This window comes from Colobus angolensis, unplaced genomic scaffold (genome assembly GCF_000951035.1).
Source record: "Colobus angolensis palliatus isolate OR3802 unplaced genomic scaffold, Cang.pa_1.0 Scaffold335, whole genome shotgun sequence".
NCBI lineage: Eukaryota > Metazoa > Chordata > Mammalia > Primates > Cercopithecidae > Colobus > Colobus angolensis.
Genome location: NW_012116655.1, coordinates 295,173 through 312,306, shown reverse-complemented (window position 1 = coordinate 312,306; position 17,134 = coordinate 295,173). Strand labels below are relative to the sequence as shown.

General features: G+C 60.1%; 1 protein-coding gene across 1 annotated transcript in view; it reads left to right on the top strand.

Annotated features, from left to right (window-relative positions):
- The first annotated feature begins 232 nt into the window (after nucleotides 1–232).
- Nucleotides 233–17,134, top strand: part of RAI1 (retinoic acid induced 1) — an 18,587-nt gene continuing 1,685 nt past the window's right edge. The window contains exon 1 of the mRNA XM_011952143.1: nucleotides 233–5,023. Within this exon, the coding sequence (XP_011807533.1) occupies nucleotides 239–5,023 (4,785 nt within the window). The 5' untranslated portion in view covers nucleotides 233–238. The remainder of the gene's footprint in view (nucleotides 5,024–17,134) is intronic.

Genomic DNA, 17,134 nt, shown 5'->3' with positions numbered 1-17,134 from the left:
AGAGCACACCTCCCTGACACAGAAGTTGTCAATATGCGCACAGCTGGTAGGGAGGCTCAGGCAAAGAGGAGAATATTAAGAGCTGCATGGGGGAGCAGGCAGGGTGGGGAGGTGGGTGGGAGGGTGCTTTCTGAGGCAAAAGGAAGTGGCCCATCTGAATCGCTCATCCTCTGCCTCCTCCCTGCCCGTCCTCCCTCCCTCCCTCCCTTTTTCTTTTCACAGATAACCAGCCCGAGTCATGCAGTCTTTTCGAGAAAGGTGTGGTTTCCATGGCAAACAACAGAACTACCAGCAGACCTCGCAGGAAACATCACGCCTGGAGAATTACAGGCAGCCGAGTCAGGCCGGGCTAAGCTGTGACCGGCAGCGGCTACTCGCCAAGGAGTATTATAACCCGCAGCCTTACCCGAGCTATGAGGGTGGCGCTGGCACACCCTCTGGCACAGCGGCTGCAGTGGCCGCCGACAAGTACCACCGAGGCAGCAAGGCCCTGCCCACGCAGCAGGCCCTGCCGGGGAGGCCGGCTTTCCCTGGCTATGGCATCCAGGACAGCAGCCCCTACCCGGGCCGCTATGCTGGTGAGGAGAGCCTGCAGGCTTGGGGTGCCCCACAGCCACCACCCCCACAGCCGCAGCCCCTACCAGCGGGGGTGACAAAGTATGATGAGAACTTGATGAAAAAGACAGCAGTGCCCTCCAGCAGGCAGTATGCAGAGCAGGGCGCCCAGGTGCCCTTTCGGACTCACTCCCTGCACGTCCAGCAGCCACCGCCACCCCAGCAGCCCCTGGCATACCCCAAGCTCCAAAGGCAGAAGCTGCAGAACGACATTGCCTCCCCTCTGCCCTTCCCCCAGAGTACCCACTTTCCTCAGCATTCCCAGTCCTTCCCTACCTCCTCCACTTACTCCTCCTCTGTCCAGGGCGGTGGGCAGGGTGCCCACTCCTATAAGAGTTGCACGGCGCCGACTGCCCAGCCCCATGACAGGTCACTGACCGCCAGCTCCAGCCTGGCCCCGGGGCAGCGGGTCCAGAATCTTCACGCCTACCAGTCAGGCCGCCTTAGCTATGACCAGCAGCAGCAGCAGCAGCAGCAGCAGCAAGCCCTTCAGAGCCGGCACCATGCCCAGGAAACCCTCCATTACCAAAACCTTGCCAAGTATCAGCACTACGGGCAGCAAGGCCAGGGCTACTGCCAGCCGGACGCAGCTGTCCGGACCCCAGAGCAGTACTACCAGACCTTCAGCCCTAGCTCCAGCCACTCACCTGCCCGCTCCGTGGGCCGCTCGCCTTCCTACAGCTCCACGCCGTCGCCACTGATGCCAAACCTGGAGAACTTTCCCTACAGCCAGCAGCCGCTCAGCACTGGGGCCTTCCCTGCGGGGATCACTGACCACAGCCACTTCATGCCCCTGCTCAATCCCTCCCCAACGGATGCCACCAGCTCCGCAGACACCCAGGCTGGCAACTGCAAGCCCCTTCAGAAGGACAAGCTCCCCGAGAACCTGTTGTCGGATCTCAGCCTGCAGAGCCTCACGGCGCTGACCTCGCAGGTGGAGAACATCTCCAACACCGTCCAGCAGCTGCTACTCTCCAAGGCTGCCGTGCCGCAAAAGAAAGGTGTCAAGAATCTCGTGTCCAGGACCCCGGAGCAGCACAAAAGCCAGCACTGCAGCCCCGAAGGCAGTGGCTACTCGGCCGAGCCCGCAGGCACACCGCTGTCAGAGCCGCTGAGCAGCACGCCACAGTCCACGCATGCAGAGCCACAGGAGGCCGACTACCTGAGCGGCTCCGAGGACCCACTGGAGCGCAGCTTTCTCTACTGCAACCAGGCCCGTGGCAGCCCTGCCAGGGTCAACAGCAACTCGAAGGCCAAGCCCGAATCCGTGTCCACCTGTTCCGTGACCTCTCCTGATGACATGTCCACCAAATCTGACGACTCTTTCCAGAGCCTGCACAGCAGTCTCCCACTCGACAGCTTCTCGAAGTTCGTGGCGGGTGAGCGGGACTGTCCGCGGCTGCTGCTCAGTGCCCTGGCACAGGAGGACCTGGCCTCCGAGATCCTGGGGCTGCAGGAAGCCATCGGTGAGAAGGCCGACAAAGCTTGGGCTGAAGCACCCGGCCTAGCCAAGGACAGCAGCAAGCCACCCTTCTCGCTGGAGAACCACAGCGCCTGCCTGGACCCTGTGGCCAAGAGTGCGTGGCCCCGGCCTGGGGAGCCAGAGGACCTGCCTGACTCCTTGCAGCTGGACAAGGGCGGCAATGCCAAGGATTTCAGCCCAGGGCTGTTTGAAGACCCTTCTGTGGCCTTCGCTACCCCTGACCCCAAAAAGACAACTGGTCCTCTCTCCTTTGGCACCAAGCCCACCCTTGGGGCTCCTGCTCCAGACCCTACCACAGCAGCTTTTGACTGTTTCCCGGACACGACCGCTGCCAGCTCAGCGGACAGTGCCAACCCCTTTGCCTGGCCAGAGGAAAACCTGGGGGATGCTTGTCCCAGGTGGGGATTGCACCCTGGCGAGCTCACCAAGGGCCTGGAGCAAGGTGGGAAGGCCTCAGATGGCGTCAGCAAAGGGGAGACCCATGAGGCTTCGGCCTGCCTGGGCTTCCAGGAGGAGGACCCCCCTGGAGAGAAGGTGGCCTCGTTGCCCGGGGACTTCAAGCAGGAGGAGGCGGGTGGGGTGAAGGAGGAGGCAGGTGGGCTGCTGCAGTGCCCTGAGGTGGCCAAGGCTGACCGGTGGCTGGAGGACAGCCGGCACTGCTGTTCTACCGCCGACTTTGGGGACCTCCCACTGCTTCCACCCACCAGCAGGAAGGAGGACCTGGAAGCTGAGGAGGAGTACTCCTCCCTGTGTGAGCTCCTGGGCAGCCCCGAGCAGAGGCCCGGCATGCAGGACCCGCTGTCACCCAAGGCCCCACTCATCTGCACCAAGGAGGAGGTGGAGGAGGTGCTGGACTCCAAGGCTGGCTGGGGCTCTCCGTGCCACCTCTCAGGGGAGTCTGTCATCCTGCTGGGCCCGACCGTGGGCACCGAGTCAAAGGTCCAGAGCTGGTTTGAGTCCTCTCTGTCCCACATGAAGCCAGGTGAAGAGGGGCCCGATGGGGAGCGAGCTCCAGGGGATTCCACCACCTCGGACGCCTCTCTGGCCCAGAAGCCCAACAAGCCTGCTGTGCCCGAGGCACCCATTGCGAAGAAAGAGCCTGTGCCACGGGGCAAAAGCTTACGGAGCCGTCGGGTGCACCGGGGGCTCCCCGAGGCCGAGGACTCCCCATGCAGGGCACCAGCGCTGCCCAAAGACCTCTTGCTCCCTGAATCCTGCACGGGGCCCCCACAGGGACAGATGGAAGGGGCCGGAGCCCCAGGCCGGGGGGCCTCGGAAGGGCTCCCCAGGATGTGTACCCGTTCTCTCACGGCCCTGAGTGAGCCCCGCACACCCGGGCCTCCAGGCCTGACCACCACCCCTGCACCCCCAGACAAACTGGGGGGCAAGCAGCGAGCCGCCTTTAAGTCGGGCAAGCGAGTGGGGAAGCCCTCACCCAAGGCCGCCTCCAGTCCCAGCAACCCAGCCGCCCTGCCTGTGGCCTCCGACAGCAGCCCAATGGGCTCCAAGACCAAGGAGACGGACTCGCCCAGCACGCCTGGCAAGGACCAGCGCTCCATGATCCTTCGGTCGCGCACCAAAACCCAGGAGGTCTTCCACTCCAAGCGGCGGAGGCCCTCTGAGGGCCGGCTCCCCAACTGCCGTGCCACCAAGAAGCTCCTTGACAACAGCCACTTGCCCACCACATTCAAGGTCTCCGGCAGCCCCCAGAAGGAGGGCAGGGTGAGCCAGCGGGCAAGGGTCCCCAAACCTGGTGCAGGCAGCAAGCTCTCTGACCGGCCCCTCCATGCACTCAAAAGGAAGTCAGCCTTCATGGCGCCGGTCCCCACCAAGAAGCGGAACCTGGTCTTGCGGAGCCGCAGTAGCAGCAGCAGCAATGCCAGTGGCAATGGGGGAGATGGGAAGGAGGAGAGGCCTGAGGGTTCCCCCACCCTCTTCAAGAGGATGTCTTCTCCCAAGAAAGCCAAGCCCACCAAGGGCAATGGTGAGCCCGCCACAAAACCCCCACCCCCGGAGACCCCCGACGCCTGCCTCAAGCTCGCCTCTCGGGCGGCCTTCCAGGGGGCCATGAAGACCAAGGTGCTGCCGCCCCGGAAGGGCCGGGGCCTGAAGCTGGAAGCCATTGTGCAGAAGATCACCTCGCCCAGCCTCAAGAAGTTCGTATGTAAAGCGCCAGGGGTCTCTCCTGGTAATCCTCTGAGCCCATCCCTTCCCGAGAAAGACCGAGGGCTCAAGGGTGCTGGGGGCAGCCCAGTGGGAGTGGAAGAAGGCCTGGTAAATGTGGGCACCGGGCAGAAGCTCCCAGCTTCTTCTGGGGCCGATCTGTTATGCAGAAATCCAACCAACAGATCCTTAAAAGGCAAACTCATGAACAGTAAGAAACTGTCTTCGACTGACTGTTTCAAAACTGAGGCCTTCACATCCCCAGAGGCCCTGCAGCCCGGGGGGACTGCCCTGGCGCCTAAGAAGAGGAGCCGAAAAGGCCGGGCAGGGGCCCTTGGACTCTCCAAAGGCCCACTGGAGAAGCGGCCCTATCTTGGCCCGACTCTGCTCCTGACTCCCCGAGACAGGGCCAGTGGCACACAAGGGGCCAGCGAGGACAACTCTGGTGGAGGAGGCAAGAAGCCAAAGATGGAGGAGCTGGGCATGGCCTCCCAGCCCCCCGAGGGCCGGCCCTGCCAGCCCCAGACAAGGGCACAGAAACAGCCAGGCCACACCAACTACAGCAGCTATTCCAAGCGGAAGCGCCTCACTCGGGGCCGGGCCAAGAACACCACGTCTTCACCCTGTAAGGGGCGTGCCAAGCGACGACGGCAGCAGCAGGTGCTGCCCCTGGATCCCGCAGAGCCTGAAATCCGCCTCAAGTACATTTCCTCTTGCAAGCGGCTGAGGTCAGACAGCCGGACCCCCGCCTTCTCACCCTTCGTGCGGGTGGAGAAGCGAGACGCCTTCACCACCATATGCACTGTTGTCAACTCCCCTGGAGATGCGCCCAAGCCCCACAGGAAGCCTTCCTCTTCTGGCTCCTCTTCCTCATCCTCATCCTCCTTCTCCTTGGATGCAGCCGGGGCCTCCCTGGCCACGCTCCCTGGAGGCTCCATCCTGCAGCCACGGCCCTCCTTGCCCCTCTCCTCCACAATGCACTTGGGGCCTGTGGTTTCCAAGGCCCTGAGTACCTCTTGCCTTGTTTGCTGCCTCTGCCAAAACCCGGCCAACTTCAAGGACCTTGGGGACCTCTGTGGGCCCTACTACCCGGAACACTGCCTCCCCAAAAAGAAGCCAAAACTCAAGGAGAAGGTGCGGCCAGAAGGCACCTGTGAGGAGGCCTCGCTGCCACTTGAGAGAACACTCAAAGGTCCCGAGTGCGCAGCTACCACCGCTGCCGGGAAGCCCCCCAGGCCTGATGGCCCAGCTGACCCGGCCAAGCAGGGCCCACTGCGCACCAGTGCCCGGGGCCTGTCCCGGAGGCTGCAGAGTTGCTACTGCTGTGATGGCCGGGAGGATGGGGGCGAGGAGGCAGCCCCAGCTGACAAGGGCCGCAAACACGAGTGCAGCAAGGAGGCCCCGGCAGAGCCCGGCGGGGAGGCGCAGGAGCACTGGGTGCACGAGGCCTGTGCCGTGTGGACCGGCGGCGTCTACCTGGTGGCTGGGAAGCTCTTTGGGCTGCAGGAGGCCATGAAGGTGGCCGTGGATATGGTAAGAGGCCAGCCCAGCCAGGGTGGGGAGTGTGGGGTTCCAAAGGACAGGCAGGCAGACAGGCAGTTGGGGGAGCCCCTTGTCTCTCTAGTGCTACACTGTGGGCCAAATGTGTCTGCAGTCTTGGGATGATCTGCAGAGTCCTGAGCCTCTCCGGGGTGTGTGGGGGAAGTGGAGGCACCCGTCTGGCTAAGGCAGGTCACACTCGCCTACCCAGGAGACTTCCCGCTGGGGCCCGTATGCCCAGCCACCGCCACTCTCCCACTCACCTGGCATCTTCAGGCTCCAGCCCCACCCAGAGTCCATTGGGCCCCTCCCCATGCTGTCACCGGAGATGCCGAGGCCCAGAGAACACGAGGACTCCCAAGATTGAACGTCAGGACAGCCCTGGGCGGTGCAAGAGCAAGTTGCCCACCCTCTGTTCCTGTCTCCGTTGCCTCTGGGATGGAGCTAGGGGCTCAGGGGAAGACCCTCCCCAGCGACACAGGCTTGGTGCATGGACCCAGTCACAGGGTTCCTCCCTCTGCAGGACAGTCCACGGGGTCACACAGTCACAACAGGCAGAGCGGGGCAGACCCGGACCCTCTTGCCATGGCTCTGAGACCAGCTTTGGAAGCCGTAGTGACTGAGCGCCAACGTGAGAGAGGGAACTCTGGGGCTGCGCCGCCATGCACCTTTGGGGCTGTGACCTGCCCTCTCTGTGCTTCCGTCCCCCTCGCCCCTAACATGGGTGTGAGGGTGCCCATGGAGGAGGGTCGGGAGGGTTAAAGGAAGGCACCTCCGAGCCCACCGAGCACAGCAGCCCTGTGACAGTAGGTGCAGAGGGGCCTGGTGGCTCTGGTGACAGTGGGCTGACGTTCTTAGTGGTGTCACCACTTCGCCAGTACCATACGGTACCTCTGTGCCCTTCTGAGGGAGGGGCCAGTGGGGGTGGTGGGATCCACCTGTCCCCCGGGGCCATGCTCCTGCCCCACATTCAGCCCGGACTCCACTGCCTCATCCAGACTTCCATGGAGTGACGCTCCCGGCGCTGTATGGTGGCTCTCAGTGGGGACGCCTGCAGCCTTCTCTGAGTGGCCCTTGCCCTGAGTCCCGTCCCCTCCGCTCCTTCCTTCAGCCCGCTATGTGCAGCTGAGGTCACGGGAGCCAGAGGCTCGGGAGAAACACTGCCTGCATCTGAGTGATTCAGTGACCTGGCAGAGTGGCCACAGCGGGTGGCTTCACCCCTCCACCTGCCCAGCCTCCTCCCCCATCGCAGTGCTGCCCAGCTGCTCCTCGCAGTACACTCCTGCAGCCCCTCTGAGCAACCCCTGCTCCTAACAGTTGCCGTAACGTTGCCTGGCCAAACCAAGGTCCCAGTGGGGCCCACTGTGTTTGCCGCCCACGCCTTCTAGTGTGTCTTGAGCACCTGCTTCCCACTGCCCATGGGGATGGCTAGAGACCTTCTCCACACCCAGACGCCCTACCCACCTCACTCCACCCTCCACCTCAGAGGAAGGCTCGCCCCGACAGGACACCTGCAGCTTCCTGGTACCACAGGCCTTGCTTGCCCAGCAGATGGTGGCCTTGGGCCTCTTCCCTCTCCCCTTCCCAGTTACAGTGATGTTTTGTCTCTCTCTCTCTCTCTCCTTCTCTCTCCTCTCTCTCTCTCTCTCTCCTCTCTCCCTGTCCCTCCTCTCTCTTCCCTCTCTCCTCTCTCTCCTCTCTCTCTCTCCTCTCTCTCTCCCTGTCCCTCCTCTCTTCCCTCTCTCCTCTCTCTCCTTTCTCTCTCTCTCTCTCTCTCCCCCCCCCTCCCTTCATGCTCCCTGACACTCACGTCCCACCAGGCTGGGATCGGGTGGTCTCCACATTCCCTGCAGCCAGCACTGGCTGGCTGAAGGGAGGAGGGGTCAGCCCTGAGCACCGACCACCCCATCCTGTCCCCGGTGCGTGGGTGTCTTACCGCCCATGCACACACAAAGTCCTGCTGGACTGAGGAGACAGTGTGTGTTGGAGAGGCGCTAGCTTCCCTGTGCCACACGGGGGCTGGAACTCGCCAGCCCAGCCCATGCCTGTCCATTGCGCCATGCTCCAGAAATGGCCTGACAGCCTGCATGACTGGGGCTGCCCCGGGAAGGTCGGAACCAGGAACACCCTGCCAGAGAGATGGGACATCCTGGAAGAATGGGCAGGGTCGGGGGCTTCCCAGGGTCACTTTTGGCTCACCACCCCTTCCTGCCTCAGTGGCTTGGGGGCACCACGCTCCTTGGACCCCGATTCAAATCTCAGCTCTGCTGAGGGCTGGTTCCATAGCTCCAGGCGAGTCACGCATCCTCTGAGAATCTCACAATGTCAAACCATGTTAGCAGGATTGTAGGGTTCTGTGGATCACGTGGGACCTGTCTGGTATGTGGAAGGGGTTTGGGGTGCAGCTGCGTCCCCGGCCCCAGCACTGCCACACCGCTTGGTACCTTGACCTCACTTTTGTGCTCTGGAGGGCAGAACCTCTGAGCCGGCCCTCGTCGAGGCCTCATCGATAGCCTTTTCCCTCGATGGCCCTTTCTTTTTTTTTTTTTTTTTTTGAGACGGGAGTCTGGCTCTGTCGCCCGGGCTGGAGTGCAGTGGCTGGATCTCAGCTCACTGCAAGCTCCTCCTCTCGGGTTTACGCCATTCTCCTGCCTCAGCCTCCGGAGTAGCTGGGACTACAGGCGCCCGCCACCTCGCCCGGCTAGTTTTTTTTTTTGTATTTTTTAGTAGAGACGGGGTTTCACCGTGTTAGCCAGGATGGTCTCGATCTCCTGACCTCATGATCCGCCCATCTCGGCCTCCCAAAGTGCTGGGATTACAGGCTTGAGCCACCGCGCCCGGCCTCGATATCCCTTTCTGGGAGCTGCCCCCGCCTGCTGTCTCTGAGCCCTGCCTGCCCCTCCCCCAAAACCACCATAGACCCCTACCTCCTATCCAGATGGGGCCTGGCCATGGAATGCTTGGGGTGAGAGGAACCCGTAGCAGGCTCCGGGCATCGTTGGGGGCTGGGTGGTGTCTGCAGAGGCCCCACCTGTGGCAGGGTTTACATGCTGCAGTCCCTGCCCTCCTCTTGGGTAGCTGGAGTCAGAAGGGCCTGAGGCCTCACTCTCTGCATCTCAGTTTCTTCACATCTAAAATGCTATTCAAATGCCTGCCTGAGGGTGGTTGGGGCCTCCATGCAGTAAGTGGAGAGAAGCCTTCAGCCAGAGGACCCCCATAAACCTTAAACATCCAGACCTGAGGGCCACTCACAGACAGCGGCCGGCTTGTTTCATCATCCCTTTTGGGTCAGCAGTTGGGGACGTGGGACCTCAGATCCCCAGGAGGCCATCCCAGACCAGGCAGGAAGAAGGCCTCAACCCTGAACTGAAAACCTGAAATTCTGGAACAAACCCCAGACCCCACTCCCAGTGTGGGCAGCGGGGAGGGGAGTGTTCTGACATTTCTCAGCTGCTGTGGGGGGGATGCAGCGCCCACCCTGAGCATGTGGGGTCCTGTGGGCCCCTGCTCCAGCCTGGAGCCAGCGGTGGGGGTCAGAGGCCAGCCTGGAGCCCTCCGGCAGGTTACTCAGCCTCTGCTGTCATTGGTAACCTGGGTAAAATAACAGTAATCCCGTCACAAGGTTGTGGGGGAATGAGACGTCCAGCCATGCCTGGCACATAGGAAGCTATTGTCATTTGTTTCACTGGCTTTGCACCTGGGCACAGGCCGCCGCCCTTCTGCTGGGTTCTCTACCTCACCGCCTGCCCCCAGCACGGTGGTGCTGTGGCTCTGGCACCTGGTGACTTCTCCCTCCCTGGCCTCAGGTTTGCTTCACTCTTCCAAGGGCCTTCTTGGTGTGACTGTCCTGTCCTGGCCACGTCCACTCCAAGCAGCTGGTCCAGGTGTGGGTCAGGCCCCCAGCTCAGCAGAGGACAGTTTTGAGACTTAGAGGAGGACGGCATCAGATTTACATGAAGTCAGCATCTCAAGGGATTACCACGTCACCACCTCCTCTCACAGGTCTGAGAGCCGGTCCCCTGGAGGGTGCAGGTCTCATCCTAGGTACAACAGTCCCAGCCTAGCTTCAGTGCTCCTGCTGCCAGAAAGGGTAGAAAACCATGCTGATGCCTTCACTGTTGCCTGGAATGGGAAGCCTCAGTTTCACCATCATCTGTAAAGTGAGATTAATGGAAGGGGCCCACAGAGGGCTGTTAGAGCCAGTGGGCTGGGCGCGGTGGCCACACCTGTAATCCCAGCACTTTGGGAGGCCTAGGCAGGCAGATCACCTGAGGTCAGGAGTTTGAGACCAGCCTGGCCAACACGGTGAAACTCCATCTCTACTAAAAATACAAAAATTAGCTGGGCGTGGCGGCACATGCCTGTAATCCCAGCTACTCGGGAGGCTGAGGCAGGAGAATCACTTAAACACAGGAGGCGGAGGTTGCAGTGAGCCGAGACCATGCCCTTGCACTCCAGCCTGGGCGACAGAGCAAAACTGTCCCCCCCCCCAAAAAAAAGAATGAGCCAGTGGACAAGGACATACACCACACCCAGCACGCAGAAAGCATGCAGCAGATGCTGACTGGTAGCCACAGCCACGGTGGTAACTGGCATCACTGGACCAAGGGGGTCCCCTACCCAATGTACCAGTCCAGGGAGTGCTAAATGACCCATGCTTGTGGGCATGTGCACCCCAGTGCTGAACCTCCTTCTGGGAGATTTTCAGGCACCATTTTGGAGACGGGAGGCGAGGACCACAGCTGGCTGGCCAGCCTGTAAGGCTTTTTTTTTTTTTTTTTTTTGAGACAGGGTCTCACTCTGTTGCCCAGGCTGGAGTACAGGCAGTGGCGTAATCTCAGCTCACTGCAGCCTCGACCTCCCAGGCTCCAGCAATCCTCCCACCTAATCCTCCTGAGTCGCTGGTACTACAGGCGCACACCACCACCCCTAACTGTTTTTTGCAGAGACAGAGTTTCACCATGTTGCCCAGGCTGGTCTCAAACTCCTAGACTCAGGTGATCCTCCCACCTTGGCCTCCCAGAGTGCTGGGATTATAGGCATGAGCCACTGCACTCGGCCTACCAGCCTGTAAAGCTTGAGGGCTGGGCTCCAACTGGAGACTCACCTGCCTTTCCTTTCTCTTCATCAGACGTGTTCCAGCTGCCAAGAAGCCGGGGCCACCATTGGGTGCTGCCACAAAGGATGCATCCACACGTACCACTACCCGTGTGCCAGTGATGCAGGTACGAGCCCGCCCGGGAACAGGAGGGCATTGGAGCCCATCCAAACGGTCCAGGGGGACCCTGGGCACAGCTCCCCAAACCCAGGCCCCATCTCACTCTTCAGTTTCCCTCCTCTCTTGCCCCAGCAATTCTTTATCTTTCTGTCCACCTAGACCTCTGCTGGGCAATGCCAGGGGCATGGAAATGAGGCATTCCCCAGTCACCTGCTTGAGGAGTGCCCAGAGCAGTGAGAGAAGATAGAGGCGTAAATTACAATGTGGAATGCTGTCTGTGGAACCGTCATTGCCAAGGGGCGGGGAGGATCTCAGGCCTCAGAGAGAAAGGGGCATTGGGGGTTGGGCCTTTGAAGGATGAGTAGGAGTTCACTGAGCAGAGACAAGGGGAAAGGCACTACTACGACAGCAAAAACCAAATGAGTTGGGGGTGATGAGGTTCAAAACAGAGACTGAGACCCATGATCTCCTGTTGGCCACAAGAAGCAATTGTGGAAGCTTTGAAGCAGGGTAACAGGGTCTGGAGGTAGGTCCAGTCTCCCTTCATCTTCCCCCCAAGTCCCTCCTTTCACTCATGCATTCATTTGTTCCACAAGCATTTATTAAGCCCCCACTATCACTGGGCACACAGAGTGACACTGCATGGACTGGAGCTACCCAAGAGCCCGTACCTTTATCGACCATGTGGGGAAACTGAGGCTCAGAGACATTCCTTATTTCATCCAAAGAAAGCAGTTGCTTATGGTACAATATTAGTCATTGGTGACAACAATGTTTTGGGAGATTTGGGGCCAACTTTGGCCTGGATTCAAACCCTAGCGGTGGTGGGGGTTTTCGTTTTTGTTTGAGACAGGGTCTTGCTCTGTCACCCAAGCTAGAGTGCAGGGGTGCAGTCATGGCTCACTGCAGCCTTAACCTCCTGGGCTCAATCATCCTCCCACCTCAGCCTCCCGAGCAGCTGAGACCACAGATGTGCGCAGCCATGCTGGCGCCTACTAGTGTGTTTATTTTTATTTATTTATTTATTTATTTATTTTTGAGACGGAGTCTCACTCTGTCTCCAGGCTGGAGTGCAGTGGTGCGATCTTGGCTCACTGCAACCTCTGTTTCCTGGGTTCAAGCGATTCTCCTGGCTCAGCCTCCCAAGTAGCTGGGATTACAGGCGTGTGCCACCATGCTCAGCTAATTTTTGTATTTTTAGTAGAGATGGGGTTTCACCATGTTGGACAGGACGGTCTCGATCTCTTGACCTCATGATCTGCCCGCCTCGTCCTCCGAAAGTGCTGGGATTACAGGCGTGAGCCACTGCGCCCGGCCCCTAGCAGTGTTTTCAATGTGTGGTCTTGAGCAAGTTGGTCAGTATCAGTGCACGCAGTTTCCCCACCTGTATGATGGAGATGATAATAGCCTCTTCTGTGCAGAGCTGCTGGGAGGAGAGTGAAATAATGAGCACTACCCACACAGTGCTGCCTCAGTCCTATTTTGGGTCCAACCTCTGTGACCTCTCCCCTGTACCCTCAATCCCTCCCAACTCTGGCCTGGAAAGAGGTGAAGTCATAACCCACCTCCCAGCGGACAGAGCCCAGGTCCCCCAGGCTCCCATCACTCTCCCAGCAGCCCCACCTACTGCCTCCCCTCCTCACCTGATGCCCTGCTGGCTTTGCCTGGACAGGGGACCACAGCCTGTACCCCGCCTGCCTGCTGGGTCCCCGGCCAGTGTCAGCCCAGTGGAGCTGCCCCAGGGAGGACACAGAGGACTCCTGGGTGCTGACAGTTCCTTGGTGGGGGCTGAGCTGCCCACACCCAGTGGGGAGGGGGCTTGCTGGAGCGGGGTCGTGGAGGATTCTCACTGGCTCCACCTTCCCACTTTGAGCAGTGTGAGCCAGAGTTTAACATGGACCCTGCCACTTGCCCAGGCATGTGGCCGCACTCCTCTTAATAGCTGCCACGAGTCGCATTCTTCCTTCCACAGTGATTAACTTAGCGCCAGCTCCACTCCCAGCCCTGCGACAGGCCCATGTTGTTTCCAGCCATCTTCACAGATTGGCTGCCTCACCCACAGCACACAGCATGGCGTGGACAGTCCCAGGACTTAATGCCCTGGCTTTCTTGCTCCATGTCTATGTTCTTTCCCCTACCCAGCACTGCCCAGCCCCCCAAGGGGCTCACCCTTGAGTGGGACAGACAGCAAAACCGTGGTTCTTGGCCACAGTTAGGAAGACCAAACAGGAAGTAGAGAGTATGCACTGTGGGAGAGGTTCATCCTGTCTGAACCAGGGAGAAATCTAGGAAGACTTCCAGGAGGAGGTGACATTTAAGCCAGGCCTCAAAAAATCGGGGGAGCTGGGCAGAAACTGTTTAGTAGTGGGACTTATATACTAGGCTTTGAGCAAGAGAACTTTTATTTCAGATAAAATCCTAGAAGCATTCCTCATATAACAGGGATCCCTGTAGCGCCATGAAGATTGAGGCAGGAAAGGGACTGGGAATGCTGTAAATGGAGACATACACCTCAGAGACTGCGTTGGCACAGAATCCATGGGACTTGATGATGAGGGAGAGGGAGGTGGCAAGCCTGATGCCCAGCTTCCTCATGAAGGGGAGAAGTAGGGTGCGGACATGCAAATGGAGTTATTAGCTGCTGCTGCAGAGCTACTGGCCCTTCCAGGCCCAGCTTCATTTCTCCAGCGCCAGCCCTTCATTATTCCTCAAAAGGGCGTGAGTTGGCTGCAGACCCTGCTGGGAGCAGGATGATCTAGGGTGGCCTCAGCTGGACCAGCTTGCCTTTGCTCCGTGCGGTCTCTCATCCTCCAGCAGGCTGGCCTGGGTGCGTCCTCATGGCGGCAGCAGGGCTCTGAGAGAGTGGAGGTCACAGGGCCTCTCACAGCCTAGGTCCTGGACTTCACCACGTTCTGTTAGCCAAAGCAGATCCCAAGTCCAGCACAGAGAGGTGCAGGCCACCTCTCCGTGGGGTGAGCTGCAGAGCCACACCACAAAGGACCCGGGTACGAGGAGGGGACGGGGCTGCTCTGCCAGGCCATCTACACACACGGCAGTTGCCTTTGGCCACACCGCAGCAGAGGCAGCTGTGGACATACAAAGTGTGGGCATCTGGGCTCAGGACCGAGTGTCGCCCGTCATCAGCAGGTGAGGGCTCATCAGAGCTCTGGAAGGGACAAGATAGCAGGGTTGTGTTCACCATGGAACAGCGGGCTGAGGAGGAGGGTGGACCCCTGGGAAACTGAGGAACAGCTGCCAGAGAAGGCGAAGGGGAACAAGTAAGCTCGAGAGTGAAGGTGGGGAGGACGGGCGCTTGGGGTACAGGGAGGGCCCCCAGGGCGACTCTGCCAGCCAGGCGGCGGGGGTTGGGGTGGGAGTGAGAGGGCACTGAGGGAGTGGGCTGGTCAGGCTGACCTGATGTCTGGCCAGGGAGGAGCCCCAGGCCTTCACATCAGGCACTGGGACTGCAGGGCACCAGGGCTGCCCATTGGCTGCCAGCCTCTGCCCTGCACCGCACTGTCCTGGCCTGCTCATCTTGCCCTTTCCAATCCTTGTTAAGGAACCCACTTTGGAATCAAGCAGTGACTCTGAGGAGCAGGCTGAGGCTGCTACACCAGTGTCCTGTCTGAACCTTTCCCCACTCAGGCCCTGGGGCCAACCTGTCAGTGAGCACCCAGGTTCCCCAGGTGCAGGCACCAGGTCAGGAGCCAGATCATTGAGGATTGGCCTTGCCCAGTGACTCCCGCTCCATGCCCCATGTGGGGTGGTGCTGGTGCAGTGCTGAGGGAGCCAATTTGGAAGTGGCAACCTCCTACCCTCAACTTCCCTTGGTGGGAGCGCCTGCAGTACCCAGGTGTGCGGGGGCAGGTTTGGGGTTTTAGCCCAGTGTCTTTGGAAAATCTGGTTCAGCCCCAGAACCCATCTGGCTTGCCTGAGCCAAGGGAAGGGGAACAGCCGTGGCACATCTCCAGCTGCTGGCCCTGAATGGCAGTTTCCAGGTCAGAGGCACTCCCAGCTTCTGGAGACAAGGGGAGACCGCCTAAGAGAGGCCTGCTACCACCCAGCCCTGCCCTCAGGGCTGCAGAGCTGTCCCCGCCCTGCCTTCTGGCCACCACCCTGTCAGCTCCAGTGTGAACAGGAAGATTGTGTTGAAGACAGCATCAGCCTCCAGCTACTTTTGGGTCTGGGGTTCAGAACACTGGCTGGTGAGGCTTGCGGGGAGGGGAGCCCAGAAGGGGACTAGGGACTGGGGGGTCCCTGGGGGAAAAGCCAGCTTCTCCCTAGGTGGCAGCAGGCAGGGGAGTGGGGACTCGCTGAGATAGCAACACATCCCGGGCCTAGGTGTGCATAAGCACTGGCCATGCCCAGTTGTCTTCTCTGCCCTGCCTCCTGCACCCACTGCATGCCACACATGTGCAGGGTGGTTTATTTTTAAATTTTATTTTATTTGTTTTATTTTATTTCATCAGAGACAGGGTCTGGCTGTATTGCCCAGGCTGGAGTGCAGTAGTACAATCATAGCTCACTGCAACCTCTGCCTCCCAGGCTCAAGTGATCCTCCCACCCCAGCCTCTCCAGTAGCTGAGACTACAGGCATGCACCACTGTGCTGGCTAATTTTTGTATTTTTGATAGAGATGAGGTTTTGCCATGTTGCCCAGGCTAGTCTTGAACTCCTGGGCTCAAGCGATTCACTCACCTCATCCTCCCAAAGTGCTGGGATTATAGGTATGAGCCACTGCTCCCGCCAGGGTGGTTTCTGTACACTCCCATCCTTCAATCTCCATGATAGGCATACAGTAGGTGGCATAATGCCCATTTTACAGATGTGGAGACAGGCTCAGATAAGTAGCAGATGCTCAAATCCAGGCTTGCAACACCACTACCAGTCCGTCCACAGGGGTTCGTGACGTGCTCACTGGAAGTCAGTGAGCTCTTCCAGGGGCTGGGCATACATCCAGGGAAGAAGACAGAGCTGGTGCCCTCTGGGAGCTTGCCTGAGAGTGGGGAAGAAACAAGGAGCAAGGCTGGGCGCGGTGGCTCACGCCTGTAATCCCAGCACTTTGGGAGGCCAAGCCGGGTGGATCACCTGAGGTCAGGAATTTGAGACCAGCCTGGCCAACATGGTGAAACTCCGTCTCTACTGAAAAAAACAAAAATTAGCCGGGTGTGGTGGCGCATGCCTGTAATCCCAGCTACTCGGGAGGCTGAGGCAGGAGAATCGCTTGAACCCAGGAGGCGGAGGTTGCAGTGAGCCGAGATCGCACTATTGCACTCCAGCCTGGGTGAAAGAGTGAAACTCCATCTCAAAAAGAAAAAGAAACAAGGAGCAAGACAAGATCACACAGGTCAGTCTCTTAGGAGGCAGTGACAAGTGCGGCTGGCAGAGTAAGGCGGGAGGGGCTGCCTCAAGTGAGGAGGGGCGGCTCGTGGAACTCAGCGGGAAAAGCTCTCGGTGGAGGAGGTGAGGTGAGTCAAGACCGCCAGACCAGGAGCCTCACCCGCGCCGTGGAGTGGAGTGTGGAGGGTTTTGTGCAGGATCTGATAAACTCTTTGAAAAGAGCCCCTGCAGTCTAGAGCCTCGCGGGCAGTTCGGCTCCCCTCCTGGCTGCCGACAAAACCCCACAGCTGTGCCTCCACCCTGTCCTAACCACCGAAACTTCTCTTTGGTCACAGGTTGCATATTCATCGAAGAGAACTTTTCTTTGAAATGTCCCAAACATAAGGTAGGGGACCACAGTGTTTTGTAGGGGGAGGGGTGTCAAGCGGGAGACGAGCCCCCCCCTCGCACTTCCTTCACAGTCCGCTGCCCCTTGGCTGCGCAGCCCCGCAGGGCCCAGCCCGAGAGGGAGGGAGCTCTCTCCGCCCACCCCCAGGAGCCCCCGCTGCCATCCAGCTCAGGTCCCCGTCCACTTGCGCGCTGCCGCCGCCGCCGAAAACCCGCCGGCGTCGGGGCATGGGCAGCCAGGGGCTGAAGGGCGACCCTGGGACGGCCTCCCCGCAGCTCCCCAAGATAGGTGACAGAGTGGGGCCGGCGGGGGCGCGGGACGGTGGCACGGAGGTAAAGGTGAAGGTGGACGGGGTGGGGCCAGAAAGGGTGGGGCCGACGGCCTCGGG